Source organism: Canis lupus, chromosome 5 (genome assembly GCF_003254725.2).
Source record: "Canis lupus dingo isolate Sandy chromosome 5, ASM325472v2, whole genome shotgun sequence".
Classification (NCBI taxonomy): domain Eukaryota; kingdom Metazoa; phylum Chordata; class Mammalia; order Carnivora; family Canidae; genus Canis; species Canis lupus.
In genome coordinates this window covers 58,291,965-58,310,121 of record NC_064247.1, presented here as the reverse complement: position 1 = coordinate 58,310,121, position 18,157 = coordinate 58,291,965, and the positions used below count along the sequence as shown (strand labels likewise).

At 53.8% G+C, this 18,157-nt stretch overlaps 2 protein-coding genes across 5 annotated transcripts in view; one reads left to right on the top strand and one right to left on the bottom strand.

Moving 5' to 3' along the window:
* SMIM1 (small integral membrane protein 1 (Vel blood group)) overlaps positions 1-18,157 on the bottom strand; it is a 177,610-nt gene that overhangs the window by 107,045 nt on the left and 52,408 nt on the right. The gene's annotated exons all lie outside the window — the stretch shown is intronic.
* Positions 543-17,610, top strand: WRAP73 (WD repeat containing, antisense to TP73). Of its 4 annotated transcripts, none has more exons than XM_035716166.2 (12): positions 543-668; positions 5,661-5,813; positions 6,336-6,452; positions 11,125-11,197; positions 12,336-12,457; positions 13,172-13,258; positions 13,564-13,698; positions 13,777-13,854; positions 14,847-14,952; positions 16,144-16,269; positions 16,768-16,959; positions 17,257-17,610. In XM_035716166.2, the coding sequence occupies exons 2-12, from the start codon at positions 5,790-5,792 to the stop codon at positions 17,397-17,399; spliced, it is 1,203 nt and encodes a 400-aa protein (XP_035572059.1). In that variant the 5' UTR covers positions 543-668; positions 5,661-5,789; the 3' UTR covers positions 17,400-17,610. The 4 variants fall into 4 exon arrangements, with proteins under 4 accessions (XP_035572059.1, XP_025283173.1, XP_025283172.1 ...); XM_025427388.2 differs by lacking the exon at positions 543-668 and adding an exon at positions 2,030-2,187 and having other exon boundaries at positions 12,354-12,457; XM_025427387.2 differs by lacking the exon at positions 543-668 and adding an exon at positions 2,030-2,187 and having other exon boundaries at positions 12,339-12,457.

Below are 18,157 nucleotides of genomic sequence, written 5' to 3'. Positions count from 1 at the left end.
GCCGGCGCCCCGCCCCCCCAGCTGGCCGCGCTCGAGTCGGGGTCCTGGGCGCGCTCGGCCCCGCCTCCTTCCCGCCGCCTTTTGGCGCGCGTCGCCCCCGCGGAGCCTGCTGGGCCGCCGGCCGGGCTGGACGCGGGCTGGGCGCCGGGGCTGTCCCGCGGGGATGGGGCTGCGGCCCTCCGCCAGCCTGGGGGCGCGGGCGGCGCGGGCGGGGCGGGCGGGGGGCCGGGCGCAGCGCTCTCCGCGTCCCGAAGCCTCGCGTTCCCGCAGACGCCGCATTTCCCCCGCACCCGGGCCGTCCTCCCGCCCGCACTGGCGCTCAGACTCCGGGGAGCGGGGGAAGCGCCATCCTGGTCCGCGGGGTGTGCGCCCCGCCGCCGGGCACCGGGGTGAGGGTCGCGGCCCCAGGGCCAGGGGTTGGGCGCGGCCGTCTGCGCCGCGGCGGCTCGGGGGAGACTCGGGGAGGGCGGGGCCGCCTCCAGGCCCCGCCCGGCAGTGCGGATCGGCGGGGACGCTCTGGGAGAGGCTCCCGGGTCCCCGCCCGCGCTCTTCCAGGGCGGAGGTTGCGTCCCTCGGCCCCCGGGAGTAACTGGTGACCCGCACCCCGCTCCCTGCCCTGGCCGCCGCCTGCAGGCCCCGGCGCCGCTTTCTTTCCTGCGTTCGCGCAGGTACGTGGGGGTGTCCGCGGCCACACGTGGGTCGTGCCCTGGGAGCGCGTCTAGGCGGGTGTTCCCGGACCCGCGCGGGGCGGGGCCTCGGCCTGAGAACCCGACGCGCCCGACGCGTAACGAGAGGCCCTCGGCGGCCCCCGCGGCGCGCTGCCTTCCGGTGCTCGCGGGACCCGTTATCCGCCTCCGGACCGCCGTCCCCGGGCCCGCGTGACCCTGCGTCAGTGTCGCCGGTGAAGTGAGCGCGAACCGGGCTGGTGCAGACCGGCTTCTGGCCGCCAAGGTCCGCATCTCACCTGGCGCACTTGGCTCACTTGTACACACCTGTACTGCTCACCTCCTGGTTTCGAGGGGCAGGGGGTAGGACCCGAGGGCGAATCGCATGCGCGGGTCCGTTTGGCCCAGTGCGGAGAAGGCCGGCACCGCCTACCTGGACGCGGGCGCGCACTTCCTACCCCTTTGTTCCAGAAGTTGGGGGGCGTCCTTGGGGAGTGGACCCGGGACCGTGCGCACGGAGGTGTGCGGGGGAGCCAGGCTGGGTCTGCGTTCTCAGACGGAGGATCGAGCGCAGCTGTCTGGGTCCGCGAGACCCGGTAGGCTGCGTACGCGCTGGCAGGGCCTGGCCGGGACCTGGGGGAAGTCTTGTTCGGGGAAAGAGGACTAGGGGTTCCCAGAAGGCGAGGGGGCACGGCACTCGCTGGGAGCGAGCGCGAAGTGCGCGATGCTGATGCAGGTGCCCGCCGCCCCGTGCCGAGGACCCCGGTCTAGGTCGGGCTCCCGCGCGGTGCCTCTCCTCTACGCGGGTCCAAATGCAGAGGGCGCGCGTGCGAGGAACCGGAGGGAGCGCGACGCCCGCCTGCGGAGTCAGCGCCCCATTGGCTCCCCCAGACCTAGGTGGTACCCAGGGGAGGCGGGGTAGGGTTGCCCGATGCAGCTGAAACATCTAGGGAAAACGAATGCGCATTTACACAGGTGCATATGCACTATTACATATATGGAGAAACACGTTTATATGTAAATATATTTACATCTAAGTGTTTATATATAGGTACACGTGTAAGAGTAAATACACACGGGACACCCATTTACATTTGAATTTCAGATAATTGGGTACTTTTTTTAGTATAGATTTGTCCCATGAAGTTTTAGAAACATTTGTCCACAAAAATGGTTCGTTGAAAAAAAAAAATGGTTCGTTGTTCGTCTGAAATTCAATTTGAGCGCGCGCCCAGCGTTTTTCTGGCAACCCTGGCGGGAATGGACAGCGAGTCAGGAAGGAGGGCGGTGGGGCGGGGCCGCCTGAACTACAAGCCCCACAATGCCGCGCGGGCACCCGGGGCCCTGATAGGCTGCGCCATGCTTCCGCTCTCCGTCACTTCCGGCCGCGGAGGTAGCGGTTGCGGCCGCCCCAGCTGCACAGAAGCGCGCGGCCCCGGGGTCTGCGGTCGCCATGAACTTCTCCGAGGTGTTCAAGCTCTCCAACCTGCTCTGCAAGTTCTCCCCGGATGGCAAATACCTGGTGAGCGGCCTCGGGCCGAGGAGGGGCAGCTCGGGGGGCCGCGGGTACTGGCCTCAACGAGTGGTCCCTGGCGGATGCCTGCAACCGGGGCCCGGGGCAGGGGGCGGGGGTGGGGGCCGGGAGGGGGACTGGGGTGGGGACCCGGGGTGGACACTGGGGCCGGGGGCCGGGGTGGGGACCCGGGAGGGGGACTGGGGTGGGGACCCGGGGTGGACACCGGGGAGGGGGACCCGGGTGGACACTGGGGCAGGGGGCCGGGGTGGGTACCCGGGGCAGGGGGCGGAGGTGGGTACCCAGGGTGGACACCGGGGCAGGGGGCTGGGGTGGGTACCCGGGAGGGGGCCGGGGTGGACATCGGGGCGGGGGGGGGGCCGGGGTGGGTGCCCAGAGCAGGGGGCAGGGAGACGGAGTGGATACCCGGGGAGAGGGACTGGGGTGGATATCCGGAGCCTGGGTGGATACGCGGGGCAGGGGACTCAGGCAGTCCTGCTCTAAGTCCTGCTCTAAGCAGGGGCCCCCAGGAACTGGACTTGGGCAGGTGTGAGCCTCCCTGCACCTCAGTTTCCATCTGTCAGAGGCAGATAATGGCAATGCTGTCTCCACACATTTGAGGATACGGAGCATATCAGCTCACTGTTGTTATTTTGACGCATAAAGGCAAATATATAATTCCGTTGACTGGACCCTGGTACAGTAGTGCAGCTGCGTTGTCTTTCCCAGGCTTCTTCCCCGGTCTCTACCGTGTGCCAAATAAGTGGTTGAAATAATAGTGTTCTATGTCCAGATAAATGGAGTTGTCTGCATTGCTTTTATTTGAGCTGTTAGGATTTGAGCTGTTCATTACCGGGCGAGAGAATGGTGCTGAAGTCACCGAGCTCCTCTGGACAGGAAATGGAAGTTTTGAAATGTACCAATATCATCAGTGTATATGCTTAGAACCTTGGGTGGGGGAGGCGGTAGGGGGGATAATTGACATGGGAAATCCATTAAGAAAAAAATGATGCCTTACAAAAGGGCATTTAGTTCTCTATATGAACTTATTGATGCCTTATGATTCGTTTTCAGATTGAGGCTTATTAACATTCCTGTTATTTGTCTAGCTCTTTGAGAATATAACTCCTTTATGGAGGTATTATTCTAAATCATGTAAATTAGCATTCAGCTTAAAAATACATAATGTCTTCTGCTTAAAGTTCACCCCAGAAACCTTGGTGTATTTTTCAAAGTGCTCCCCATATATTGGTTTTATAAAAATCCCAGTAAATTACAGAAAGAGACTATATATTAACTTTCTTTTTGTTGCTCTTTGGGCTTCTACACTCTAGTGAAAATATAGCAAGAAGCTTGATAATAATGTTACTGGAATCCTGTTCTTCAAAGCTCTCCTAAATCCTGAAGAAAGTAGGTCTGTGTTGCTATTTTTAATATCTTGCAACAGATTTTTTTTGAAGATTTTATTTATTTATTCATGAGAGACACAGAGAGAGGCAGAGACACAGGCAGAGGGAGAAGCAGGCTCCATGCAGGGAGCCCAACGCGGGACTTGGTCCTGGGTCTCCAGGATCAGGCCCTGGGCTGAAGGCGGCGCTAAACCGCAGAGCCACCCGGGCTGCCCCCTTACAACAGATTTGATGTGTTTTTACAGAAGTTCCATTTCATAAGGAGTTCATTGTAACTGATTGCAAAGCTACAGTATGACCCATGCTTGTTCTAATCTGCAGTTGCCCTCCCCTTTCCTTTTTTTTTTAAAAGAGATTTTATTTGAGAGGGAGAGCACAAGCAGGGTGAGGGGCAGAGGAAGAGGGAGAAGCAGGCTCCCTGCTGATCATGACCAGGACCCTGGGATCATGACCTGACCTAAGCCGAAGACAGATGCTTCACCGACTGAGTCCCCCAGGCACCCCTCCCCTCTCCTTTGGACAAGGACAACTCATGAAGCCTTTGTAAGACGTCTATTCATAGACCACAAACCAATAATCTGGTTTGATCTTGATAAGGACCAGAAGGAAGCCGTTACCGTTTAAAAATCAGTTAAACTGTGGTATAATCTATAGTCAGCAGATGAGTAAACTCAAATTGTTTGCTTAGATGTGGGTATTATTAACAAGTATGACCATAAACTGTCTTCAAGAAAACAGTGTTGACTCTTGAACATTTTGCTAGTCAGTATCCAGAGTAAGGCAGTGCGGCTGTGAGGAAAGCATCTCTGCTTCTCCCTCCTATGCCAGGAAAGTGTGGTCCTCACCCCATACGTCTCCTTTGCTGTCACACTGCTGCTACACTCACTGCACTGCTGACACTCGCGGTCACGTTTGCCAGAAGCGGGGTGTTCCACAGCCCTTGAACCTCCAGGATACTAGTGGGGTGTCCATTCTGGCACTGTGTGCCTTGAGCCCCACAGGTGGACTGTGCCCACCCCACCTCACATGCCAGCCACAGTAGCAAGCCTTCAGGTTACACACAACTTCTGTCTCACTGGACTGCGAGTCCCACATTCCCACAGCACTCTCGGGTTTGATGACTCTTCCAGAGTGGCTCACAGAGCTCAGGGAAACAGTCGCTTGTGTTTGTGAGTGTGCTAAAGCATATGATAAAAGAGACAAGTGACCAGCCAGATGAAGAGATACGTAGGACAAGGTCTGGGAGGGTCCCGAGTGCAGGAGCCTCTGTCCCTGTGAGTGTGCGCTGCATCACCTTCCTTACGTGGGTGTGTTCACCAGCCTGGAAGCTCTCTGATCCCTGTACTTTTGGCATTTTACAGAAGATTCCTCATGATCATTTATGAACTCTATTTCCAGCCCCTCTCCCCATCTCCAGAGGATGGCATGGGGCTGAAAATTTCAAGTTTCTAATCATAGCTATTGGTATTTCTAGGGACCAGGAACCCACCTAGAGTTGCCTCATTAGAACAAAAGATGCCTCTTTTACACAGGAGGTTTCAGGGGCTTTAAGTGTCCTGTGCCAAGGCTCAGGGGCAGAGACCAGAGTGTATGTTCTGTTACTTGGAAGTAAGCGAGTGTTTACAAAAAGCATCCTTACGTGTCAGTGGTCCTCACCAAGAACCCCGAGTCCTCATCCTCACTTCCTATGGCTTGTCTGTAGGTGGTCCAAGCAGCAGAGCACTTGGTTAGTTCACAGAAGAGCTCGACTCACAGTGCTTCCTACCTTAGTTCTTCAGGTTTAAGTAGGAAAGGAGTAGAAAATGACTCGAGTAGAGAGTTTTAACAGAATACTTTACCCTGGAACATAATTTTAACACATAGTTTGTATGTTTCAACTGTGTCTTTGTGTGAACTTCCCCTATGTTTGGAGTGGGCAATACAGTTGGTGAACATGAGGTCATCCAGATAGAAGATGCTGCATCTGAAGGGAGAGGAGGAAATGGAATTCCTGGATGGAGGGGAGCGCGGATATCCCACAGGCTCCCTTCCTTTGGATTGTAGACCATCAAGGGCTTTCTTTTCCCTTTCTAGGCTTCTTGTGTGCAGTACCGGTTAGTGGTCCGCGATGTGAACACCCTTCAGATCCTTCAGCTGTACACATGCCTGGACCAGATCCAGCACATCGAGTGGTCGGCGGACTCCCTGTTTATCCTGTGTGCCATGTACAAGCGGGGGCTGGTGCAGGTGTGCTGCCCTCAGGGCTCAGAGCCAGGAGCCTTCCTGGACAGAGTGATCATGTTCTGTGCCCTCATAGTTTGGGAAAAAAAAAAGAGGCAGTGTAGCTCAAAGCTAGTTTTCCCTTAAAAGTATAATACTTTTCGTGGTTTAAGTACTTTCAAAACGAGAAAACACTTATATTCTTAATCTGTAACCAAATAGAATTCCATAACAGGAAGTGTTCACAGTGTTCTAGCAACTTGGGCGTCACGGGTTTTGGGAAGTGGTAGATGTGGTGTTTTTTTATAGATCTAAAGTGAACCTAAAGGGGCGCTTAGGGCTGGTGAAGGTATAAACTTTAAAACTCAACATAGCAGATTTGCGCAGAAGTGAGGCTCCGTGCTGCCAGCAGGAACCGGCCCCTCCTCACGGGAGATTTGGAAAGCTTCCCTGGGTTGTGACTGGGAGCAGTTGACGGCCAGCTGTGTTTAGGCTTGGGTAGTGAGCTGATCTGTCGCGGTTCTGCACTTCTGTGTGTTGCAAATACAGGTGTGGTCCTTGGAGCAGCCGGAATGGCACTGCAGAATCGACGAGGGCTCGGCCGGGCTGGTGGCCTCATGCTGGAGCCCCGACGGGCGCCACATTCTCAATACCACTGAGTTCCATGTAAGTGCACAGGCACACGTCTTGAATCCATTCCTCCTGAAATCACATGGTAGTGGTTATATGGGTAAGTTTTGAAGAAAGATGTGTGTCTTAAATCATCAGGGTGTTAAAATCACACAGTGTCGTTAGATAATCTTTCTGCCCAATTTTAAAGAAAAATAAAGCAGATTTGTAAAAAAATTCTTCAATTACATTCTTAGGGATTTAAAAGGTTCCTTTACTTTGACAGTAGAAGGTGAGCTTCCCTGTGAATGAGTTTACATCTTTCCCTTACGAGGCCTGACCTGTGACCATCGGTCACTGCTTCATCCACAGCGTCCACCCTGGTGCTCCTCCAGGCCACTGGCACTGCCCAGGGGCCCCACATATGGAGACAGGTGTTTGAAATCTGGTAATAAATCCGAGCTAACCCGGGGAGTATAAATATGACTCAAGAATATATAAATACAGGGAATTTGGCAAATATAAGGTATGAGGGTAGAAGGTCTTTGGTGTCAGTGGTGTTTGTTTTAAATGTAGAAAGTTCCCTGAATCCCTTTATCAGTGTGCTGTTAGAGGGGCATCATAACCCAGTGTTTGGGTCTGAAGCCCCCGAGGGCCATCTGAGGTCTGGGCTGCCAGCTGCCCAGTGTGTGCATGTGGCAAGGGGGTGTGGGGTGTATTTGTTCACAGCCATGAGGACGTGGAGTGACCCTGTGGGGTATCACCCAGTCTTTCCGGGTCTTTCTCTTGTTGGCATCATTTGGGATAAGGTTTGTACCCAGCCTGGCTGGGATGGCTGCTCCAGATGGCTGTGTGGCTCCACACGGCTTCTGCTTCAGTTTGAAATCCTGCTTTAATCTGACATCTGCTGATAGAAGCTCTTGGAGAGTGAGCAGCAAAGGGCACTCAGTTTCCCTGTGGTCTACACATTGGCCTTTTAAAGATGTTAAAACTCGGTTTCCAGATGCGGTGATTTTAGCTATGTATAAAGCCTCGCCTGACAGTCCTCATGATCAGAATTGTTGGGGCCAGGATCCAGTCTCCAGATGGGCATATGCCACGGGCCCTCTGCCTCCCTTACATCAATATGACAGAGAAATCGTGCACCTTCTGGATGAGATTCTGGGGGTATGAGAAAGGAAGGCCTATGTGTGTGCTTCCCCTGGTGCCCGAGAACAGAGCCTCCCAGCGACCCTCTGACCCTGTGCTCATCACGTCTTGCCTTTCTTCAGCTTGTGTACACACTACTGTTTGGTTTGCATTTATTTTATTTAAAGTTTACTTACATGAATTCATCCTCTGTATTCTGTGTCTGTTCCCCCTCCATGGTTGTCCGTTCATCCATGTGGACGGTGTGGCTGGTTCTTCCATCCCTCCTAGGAGAAATCATGTGCCTCTGCTGTTGCTGGGCATTTGAGGTATTGGGATCCACATTCTCCAGAGTCTATTGTACATGACCTGTGTTGAGATGCCCTGTCTTGGGTGTAACCTTGGAGGTTGCCTGGTTAGAGTAAATTGCATTCAATTTTCCAGAGCATTTGTATCAGGATTTATTTGTTTATTGCTTTTTTTTATTTATTTTTTTCATGAGAGAGACACAGAGAGAGAGAGGCAGAGACACAGGCAGAGGGAGAAGCAGGTCCCATGCAGGGAGCTCGATGTGGGACTCAATCCCAGGACTCCAGGACCACATCCTGGGCCAAAGGCAGGGGCTAAACCTCTGAGCCACCCAGGGATCTCGTTTACTACTTTTTTAAAAATATTTTATTTATTCATGAGAGACACAGAGAGGGAGACACGCAGACAGAGGAAGAAGCAGGCTCCCTGCAGGGAGCCTGATATGGGACTTGATCCCAGGACTCCGGGATCATGACCTGAGCCAAAAGCAGACGCTCAGCCACAGAGCCACCCAGGCATCCCTGTATCAGGATTTAAAATGATTGCCAATCCAGTAGAGCTATAGTGCTATTGCATTTTGGTTTTAATAATCATTTCCCTGTTAGTGAGGTCGAATGCTTTCATATCTTGTTTTACATGCCTACACATTCTCACACTTCATGTAAATATATGGTTCAGGGTCATGTGGAGTCCATAACAATGTGTGGTGTGAGGTGGGGATCAATTTTTATCTTTTTCCCAATAACATTTTCAAGAACTGAATTTCTTTATATTTACAGAACATGTCTGATTTTTTTGAAGTTCTTTTTTTATAGATGTTATTTGTTTGAGAGAGAAAGAAAGTAAGTGCAAGAGAAGGGAGGGCAAGGGGGAGAGAACCCCGAGCAGACTCCCTTCTGAGCACAGAGCCCACACAGGGCTTGATCCCACGACCCTGATGTCATGATGACCTGAGCTGAAACCAAGAGTCAGACACATAACCAGCTGCACTACCCAGGTGCCCCAAACACTTGACTTCATCCTGCTCTCGCTCCATCGATGTGCCAGTTGCACACTGTTTAAGTCACGGGTTTATAGCACGTCATTGTCTGATGGGTCTAGCCTCTTCGTTGCCCTCGTTCTCTCAGGTGTTTCTCACATACTCGAGGCTGTTACGAACTGTTGTATCATCATGGTGAATTGAACCTTTATGTAAATCACCGTTCTTCATTCCTCATGGACCTGTTTGCCTCACAACCTGCCTTATTGGCTGTTGGTGTAGCATGGCCTCCTGGTTCGGGTGCTCGTGGTGTTTCACTCCTGTTATGTCCCACGTTTCCATGTCTGTGAGTCTTGGGGTCTGCATTGTAAACAGACTACAGCCGCCTCAACAAAAATAAACTGACAAACTTTCTTACACCTCCACAAAGCCAGGTAAGGGCTGGTAAGCAATCCCACTCAGCGAGAGCAGTGACCCTGTCCACCCTGAGGCTGGCCCCAGGACCACATAGCCTGCAGGCTTCTGTCACTCAGCACCACTGTCATCCGGGGCCTTAGCAGCGGCTCCTGGTAGCTGGGTGCCATCACACTGCACAGGGATGGGCATTTGCTTTCTGTCCACCTATCCACGCGCAGTTGGGCTGTTCCCCATGTGTGCTGTGATGGACACAGTGCAGTGAACATGCACATAGGAGTCTGTGCACACGTCCTCACGTCCTCACTCTTGGGGAGATACCAGGGGTGGGATGCCTGGGTAGAGTGCCAGGAGGGCTGCCTTGGGGGTGGGATACCTGGAGGTGCCCATGGACTGTTTTAGGAAGCTGCCAATGGTTCTCTCCCATGCCTGCCACCCTTGCCTGTGCCTGCTCGCCCAGGTGAGAGCTCAGGTGTTCTGCGTTCTCATTAACACTTGTCATTCCAGGTTTCTGTTGTTGGTCTCTGCTGTGTCGTGTCTCCTTGCAGTTTTGTGTTTTCCTTATGACTGATGACGTTAAACATCCTTCACGCACTTGTTTTTGTATGACTTGTCCATATCCTCTCTTGAATCTTTATCAGGTTGTTTGTCATGTCATTCAGTTGTGAAGCTTCTGGTGATACTCCCTGGACGCAGGTCCTCTGTTAGGTGGTGTTTGGCAGGTGTTTTCTTCTGCTCCATGGCTTGCTTTCTCGTTTCCTTAAGCTTCTTTAAAAGAGCAGAAGTGTTTCATTTTGATGGAATCTAACATCCATCTTTTTTCTTTTATGTTTTCTGCGTTTAGCATCTAAAGAAATCCCCCCCAACCCAAGATCAAAAAAGAGTTTACTCTGTTTTCTTCTAGGAGTGTCATGGTTTGATGCCTACGTTTAGATGCAGGACCTATTTTGAATCTTTGTCTTCCCCAGTTGCACTTCTGTCAGCAGTTGTCATGTGTGCAGGTCTGTGTCTGGACTCTTGTTCTATTGATCTGTTAGCCTGGCTTTGTGCATATAGCACGTTCCCTGCTTACTGTGCCCAAGCCCATGTGAACTTTCCAGCTTTGTCTGTGTTCAGAGTCAGCTGCTGGACGCTCCAGGTAGTGAACTTCCGTGTTGGCCAATGGCAATGGCATGGAGACAGTTCTCAGAAACAAAACTAGGAATTGGGGTAAATAAATTGTGGCTATTCTATTCACTTTTCAACTATGAAAGGATCTAGAGGGTTATAGAAGCTCAGTATTAGATGCAAGTATAGACTAGTGTTTGAACACTTGAATGTTGTGACACAGAGGCCTACGTCCCCTCTGAGGTCTTTTTCTGGGGACACGTGTCCGTGTCCACCCCGCCAGGCACTCGGGGACAGGAGAGGTCAGGCGGCTGATGCCACACAGTGGTCACCCCAGAAGCCCCATGTGGCACAGCCACCGTGCAGGCGGTCCTGTCCTGCCACCTCCTGCTCATAAGTCTGCTGAGGCACAGGGGGAACCAGGCAACCTCACTCAGTCCTGGGGACACCCATAGTCCTGGATAGCATTCCCACGTGAACATGTTTCCTGGACTACACTGCTTCTGCAGGTCTGTTACAAAAGGAAAACTGTTACTTTGAAATTCCAAACTAAAATGCCCTTATGTTTGACCTTGTGTCGCTCACATAATGGTCACAAAATGAAAAGCAAATACCAAGAACATGAGATTTAGCCACAGTAAACTGTCAGAAGAAAACAGCCCTGGAGCTACTACTGCTTTTGATTCTGCAGTAAACCGCGCACTCGGGCCACTGGTGACATGCTGGTGACCTCAGGCAGTCTTTCGGAACCTGCTGCATCTTCACTGTGTTCTTTCCCCTTTCTCTCAACAGCTGCGGATAACTGTCTGGTCCTTGTGCACAAAATCTGTGTCCTACATCAAATATCCTAAGGCCTGTCAGCAGGGTGAGTCGGCCGAAGCTGATCTGAAAGCCATGTCTCTGTAGTTTGGGTTCAGAGATTCAGGGAGGGGGTGCCCTGTTCCATCCCTGAGGGTTTATGGGCAGCGTCTCAGCACAACACTGGCTTGTCTCTCTGCACCCATGCCTGCTGATGCTTCTCTGTGATTCCCACGTGTGTCTCTAGAGGATGAGGCAAAATCTCAGTGGGTCTAAGGGCCTCAAAGAAGCAGGCTATATGTGTGGTCCCCATCCCCATGTCGTAGGACTGGGGCCAGGCCCCACCGTTCACGCCTCTCCTGAGACCTCCGCGCCCCCCTCCCCTCCCCAATCTGAACTTCAGGCCACTAGGCCTCCTGTCACCAGCCCGGTGCTTTCTGAGCCTGGGGGAGGTGCCACACACTGGGCCCAACACTGTGTGACTCCGGGGGGCTGCCAGGCCCCAGTGGACACCCAACCCTGAATGTGCAGTCACGTGTCTGTCATTGAATAAGCAGAAGGAAGCCTTACGTAATTTGAATATTTCTTCCATTTTTTCTGTTGTCATTAAGTTTGCGACTTGAATTTGAATGAAATGTGATCGCACATTCATTTTTTATCTTTATAACTTGAGTATGAGTGTCTCTCCAGACAGCATACACATTTCTTGAGTGGAAACAACAGGTATCTTGTGTGTTCTTCTGGCTCACGAAGTGTGAGCTGTGACCTGGGGCTTTTTGAGCCCAAACAGGTCTGGAAAATATAGCTGAGCGTTTTCTCCCAAAGTTTATTTCCAGATTCTTACCTTAAATTTACTTCTTCCAACTAAGTACTTTCATTCAAAAGTGAAAATAAGTGTAATGACCAGCTGACTTAAAGCCAGCGGAGTTCCCTATGCTTTGCTTTCTAGGCGTGTGACAACCCGTCAGGGGTCATTTGAGGTCAAAGCTGTATTTCCAGTAACATTCTGTGGCTCTTTGGGGCTCTGATGCCCTCGGTTTTCCTGCACACATCTCGCCAGCTGGGGGCCTGGGGCATGTATGGAGCAGCCCAGGCTGTAGAGCCAAGACCACAGTCATGGCTCCGTGGCTCCGCTGTGGGCCGCGTGCACCCATCCCTTCCCGCATCCTCTGCAAGTGTGATTCCCCTTCCTTGGCCCTGGACAGCAGGCCCTTCTCTCACAGGGATCACCTTCACCAGGGATGGCCGCTACATGGCGCTGGCAGAGCGGCGCGACTGCAAGGATCATGTGAGCGTCTTTGTCTGCAGCGACTGGCAGCTCCTGCGGGTAGGAGGCGCTTGATCCTGCAAGTGGGGTGGCCAACATGGGTTCCCAGCTGCTTCAGGACACTGTCAGGAGAGCATGCAGCACCAAGCTGTCCTCGCGCCAGAATGCAGGGGCTGTGTGCAGCTTTGCAGGCCACCTGGCATGCAGAGGAGGTGACAGGCATCATCGTGAGCCACTTTCCTGGGGTCATACCATACCACTGTATGAGGAGGAGGAGGAGGGCCTGCTCTGGGCAAGATGCCAGGGTGCCTCAGAGCCCAGGGCACAGAGCCCTGCCCTGGCCAGGCTTCTATCTACAGGAGGTTGGAGGCAGAGAAGCCTCCAGAATGGGAATGCCCGTTCCCTCAGAGCACCGAGGAGGCCTCCCCAACCAAGCATGGGTTGTCCTGGCAGGATCTTGCCTGAGTTGGCCTTACAGGGGTGAGGCTGAGCCAGGCAGAGGGGGGAAGAGAGAGGGGCACGTGTGGCCAGTGGTGCTGGGCCTTACTGGGCTCTGTCCTGCTGGGGAGGTTCCAGCCACTGGCGGCCAGCCTGGGACCTCTTCAGTGTTCAGGCAGGATTTTAATGGCAGAGGGACAGAGCTGTAATATTTTTGCCCATTTCTATATAAGTAAATATATAACTAATGTATTAAAAATATCAATCATAAATTGTGAATCTGTTTAAGGAAAACACTTTCCAGTTGAATTTGTTTCTCTCTCTTGCCTTCGGAAGCACTTCGATACGGAGACCCAGGACCTCGCAGGGATTGAGTGGGCCCCCAACGGCTGTGTGCTGGCAGTGTGGGACACCTGTCTGGAGGTATGCAAAGTAGCCAGGTAGGCCTCTGGTGTGTTAAGCGCATCCACCTGTGTTTACCGGATGCTTTTCAAATGTGGCGGCTCGGTTAGTTTCCTGGGCTCTGATGCTGAGCAGCAGCCCTTTGACCAGAAAGTCCTTCCGTTTGTGGCCAAGGTCCATAGGTCACCCCTGTGGGAGGGCCTGTCCTGCGGCACTGTCCTCCCCACTTCCCGCTTGCTCTCCGAGGGCCCCCCCACCCGCAAGGCACCTATATGCTTCCCATGTGGGGCCGGTGTGCGTCTCACCAACCACAGTTTCTCCTGCAGTACAAGGTCCTGCTTTACTCCTTGGATGGCCGGCTCCTGTCTGCGTACTGTGCCTACGAGTGGTCCCTGGGTGTCAAGTCAGTGGCCTGGAGCCCCAGCAGTCAATTCCTAGCGGTTGGAAGCTATGACGGGAAGGTAAGGACAGGGTGGTGCCCTCCATGACACCTGGGGCACAGCTCAGGCCAGGCCCTCATGCTCCCCTTCCCCCCTCAGGTGCGCATTCTTAATCACGTGACTTGGAAAATGATCACAGAGTTTGGGCATCCAGCAACCGTCAATAATCCCAAAATAGTAAGTCTGGAATGCATGTTTCCTTTTGAGCAGTATTTGGGGAAGGGAGGCAGAAGAATACTGCTCTTTACATCACGTTGTTGATTGTGATGTAGGTACTTTCATCACCAGAAACTTCTGTCATTACCGCAGTTCATGCATCAGATGCCACCAGTGCTCTCCCTGTCTTCCTGTCCACATTCACAAAGGACTGGAATGGTGTCCTTGCCCTGTTCTCCCCCACTACCCCCAGTACCTCCCACTTGCAAGCACTGAGCATCTGGAGCTGGGGGACCAGGCTAGAGAAGTGGAGATGGGTGTCCCTGGGGCAGGCAGGGACAGGCAGCCTGCTAAGGGGTTACAGGGTCGGACACCGGGAGGAAGTGATACAGGATCTGAGGGAGGAGCGGTTCAGGCAGCAGGAACAGGAAGTGCAAAGGTCCTAAGGCAGGGATGTGTATCCATTCAGCAGGGCACAGACTGACCTCAGCCTTGGGGAGCTTGACCACAGATGAGAAACATGAGTAAAGATGGAAGGAGGGTCGGCAGGGGCAGGGCTACAGGTACCAGTGTCGAAGGGAAGGGAAGGGAAGGGAAGGGAAGGAGGGATACCTGGGGATGTCAGGCTCAGGCAGAGGTCCTGAGGCCAGGGAGGTACAGACGAGCCAATCAATGGTCTTGGGAGGCCAAGACCGAGCAGGCCAGCCATTTAGCCCGCAGCCCGAGCGCGCTCTAATGCTGTAGGGCAGGCGGGGGGCTCCTTCACTTCCTCCGGCACAGGCCCGTCAGGCTGCCAGTCACAGATGCCCCTCGTTCCCTCGGCCTGTGTCTGTTAGTTGTGTATAAACCTGCAGTCGGCAGCCACTGAGGGTGCTGAGAACCCCCACAAGGGAGTGGGTGCTGCTGGGCCCCGTCTGTCCTGTCACCAGGGTTGGCATGCCTTGTGGTGCCGTCATCACATCTGCTCCCGCCCGTCCTGAGCGGGGTGGTGGCAGGACTGTCCTGTGTTCCAGGTTGTGTATAAGGAAGCTGAGAAGAATCCACGGCTGGCCCTGGGCCGCCTTGCCTTCCCCCCACCCAGAGCAGCGCCTGGCCCATCCTCCACCACCGAGAGCAAATGTGAGCAGCAGGCGGGGGGTTCACTTTTTCTCCTTTTTTTTTTTTTTATGAGAGACTGCCATTTGTTCAGGTGGAATTCAGACCTTTCTTTTTTTTAGAGTTTATATATTTGAGAAAGTACACGTAGTCATGCACAAGTTGGGGGGCAGAGGGGGAGGGAGAAGCAGATTCCCTGCTGAGCAGGGAGCCAGATGTGGGACTCGATCTCAGGACCCTGGAACATGATCTGAACTGAAGGCAGATGCTTCACCCACTGAGCCACCCAGGTGCCCCAAGACATTCTATTTTTTTTTTTTTAATTTTATTTATTTATTCATGAGAAACACAGAGAGAGAGAGGCAGGCTCCATGCAGGGAGCCCGATGTGGGACTCGATCCCAGGACTCCAGGATCGTGCCCTGGGCCACAGGCAGGTGCTAAACCGCTGAGCCATCCAGGTGTCCCTAGACATTCTATTTTTAAGGTACATTTTGCTTTTCCTGTAGTAGCTCCAGCCAGCATCCCTCCAACCCATGAATCAGTAGACCTGGGGAAATGTTTTGTTGATTGCATCTAAGCACTGGAAATCTCATTTTTGACAGCTGGTCCTCTGAGGGCAATTTCTTTAATGGATGGTAAAACCCTTGGATGAGCCAGGAAGAGGAGGAGCCGTTAGTAACGGGGGCCCTGGAGCTGCAGAGCTGGGTGTGGGGCCTGGGCAGGGCGCCTGTGCCTTGGTTCCCACATCGGTACAGCGGGCAGAACTTTAGGATGGAGGAGATGTTGGAGCGGCCCCTGGGCCAGGCCGTACCCCACTCCCCCAGGCCCAGTAAGCACCCCGAAGGGGGAGGCACACCTGCCTACTTCATCATCATCTTACAACCTTCTGCTGCTGGTTTTATGATGTGTGGTATTTAAGACTATTTTGTAGAGCAGTTTAGGTTTACACCAAAATTGAGGGGAAGGCATGGTTTCCCACACACCCCTCCCTCATGTGCGCAGCCTCTCCACGATGTAGACCCCGTGGTGGTGCGTTGGGGACACCGACAGGTGACACAGCTCCCAGCGCGGGACCCAATCCTGTTAAGCCCCCACCCCACATGTTAACGTGACGTCAGCTTTCCCCATTGGGGCAGGCAGCAGCCCACATGGGTCAAGCGGTGCAAGTGCTGCCCTGAGGTGGAGATTGCAGTGTCCCCTCTCCACGTTCTAGATGAGATCGCCTCGGTGCCAGTTTCCTTACAGACTTTGAAGCCGGTTGCTGACCGAGCAAACCCGAAAATTGGAGTGGGAGCACTGGCCTTCAGTCCAGACAACTACTTCTTGGCGACAAAAAATGGTCAGTGGCTGCGGCCCCGCATCCTGTCCTGTTTCCTCCAGTGCCCAGGTGTTCAGACTGTATGGGAAGAGACCCTGGTAACAGGCTTCCCAGGATGTTGTGTCCTCCCGTCTTGTACTGGGACATTGTGCCCACAGAAGCTTCTGGAGACCAGGCCTTGTCTGCAGAGCAGCAGCAGGTTGACCGCTGTGCGTCAGTGTCCCCTGCCGCTGGGCTCTTTTGTTCAGTAGAGAACAGGGCCTGGGCACCACTATGGCTGCTGGTTTGGTTTATACAGGAAGGGGGTTTACGTTTTTAAGGGCTTTAAGAACAACCATCCAATGTGCCCTTGTGGCCTGTGAACTGGGGTGGGGGGTCCAGCCTGTACAGATGCCGGAGTGGCAGCTGTGCCCCTGGGTCCCTTGGCCTGCCCGTAGTGTCCTCTCCAGTGTGGATGCTGAAGCAGGCAGGGGGTGGTGAGGAACCCAGGACCTGCCCTGTCTCCCCACCCTCCCTCAGACAGCATCCCGAACGCCGTGTGGATCTGGGACATACAAAAGCTGAAACTCTTCGTGGTCCTGGAGCAGCTATCCCCAGTGCGTGCCTTCCAATGGGACCCGCAGCAGCCCCGGCTGGCCATCTGCACGGGAGGCAGCAGGGTGTACCTGTGGTCGCCGGCGGGCTGCGTGTCAGTGCAGGTGCCCGGGGAAGGTGAGCACGGTATTCTCGGCCCGCCGTAGGCAGAGCCCTAGCACACTGGCACATTTCTGCAGACCTGGACACTGTGGCTCACGTGAGAGCCTCGCTCAGGATCTTTAGGTAAACCTCACGGCCAGACCCCAGTATGCACATCTGGCAAGGGCCCTGAGGTGCTCAGCTTTTCTGGGTGTAGGAGACCCCCCTGAATGGGCATCTGGGGCTATAGCTGGGGCTCTCCAGGCCTGTTCTCTGCCCACAGGATTTGGGACTGTGCTCACTCTTTAACCCTCTGGCCACCTGTCTCTCTAGGTGACTTTCAGGTGCTTTCTCTGTGCTGGCATTTAAACGGAGACTCATTGGCCCTCCTCAGTAAGGATCACTTCTGTCTGTGTTTCCTGGAGACTGAGGAGAGGGTTGGCACCACCTTCGGACGGCCAGGTGACCACACGTAGGACCCATACGTATCCAGACCTGGGTGTGAACAGAGGGAAACACCCCCCGGCACCTGCCAGCTGCAGAGTCGGGACCAGATTTCTCTGGGGAGCTGCTGCAGCTAGTGGCCCAGATGAAAGGACTCGCTTTTATTTTTCTATAGCATTTTTGTAAATATGTATGGTATGAAATGAATTTTTATTTAAAATAAATATTTGGTAATTCACAAAATGGCTGATGCTTGTGTTGGTGAGAGGTTTGGGTTGTGGAAAGGATTTCTGGTTTCAGGTCTGGGATCACTCACAGGAAATAACTGCCCCCCAGCAGCTGTTTGTCCCTCAGATAACATCCTGTCCTGCTCTGGAGCCTCCACTCCCCATCCCTGGAGTTTTCTGGAGAACAGGCTTGGGTTTCACATAGGGTGTTGGGGCATGTTCTGGAGTGCAGGGACGGGAGCCCTGAGTGCTGAGAGGGTGGTGCCCCACCGCGGGGCCACTGGGTCAAGGTCAGCTCTGCAGGGAGTCCACCCTGGCCTTCTGTCCAGGGAAATCCCATTCACCTCTACCTTCGGGTGCTTCTGACGGCAGCTGGGATTGAGGAAGTGGAGGAAGTAGGATTCCAAACCTGGGTTCACCATCCTGGCTACGGGCTAGCTTGCACACCACTGTCTGGGTTTCCCCATGAGAGAGCTGTACCAGGACAGGACCCCCAAGGATCCAGAACAAGCACAGCAAATTGGGAGCTTTACAAAGCTAACCGCTTCAAGGAAGGAGCGACA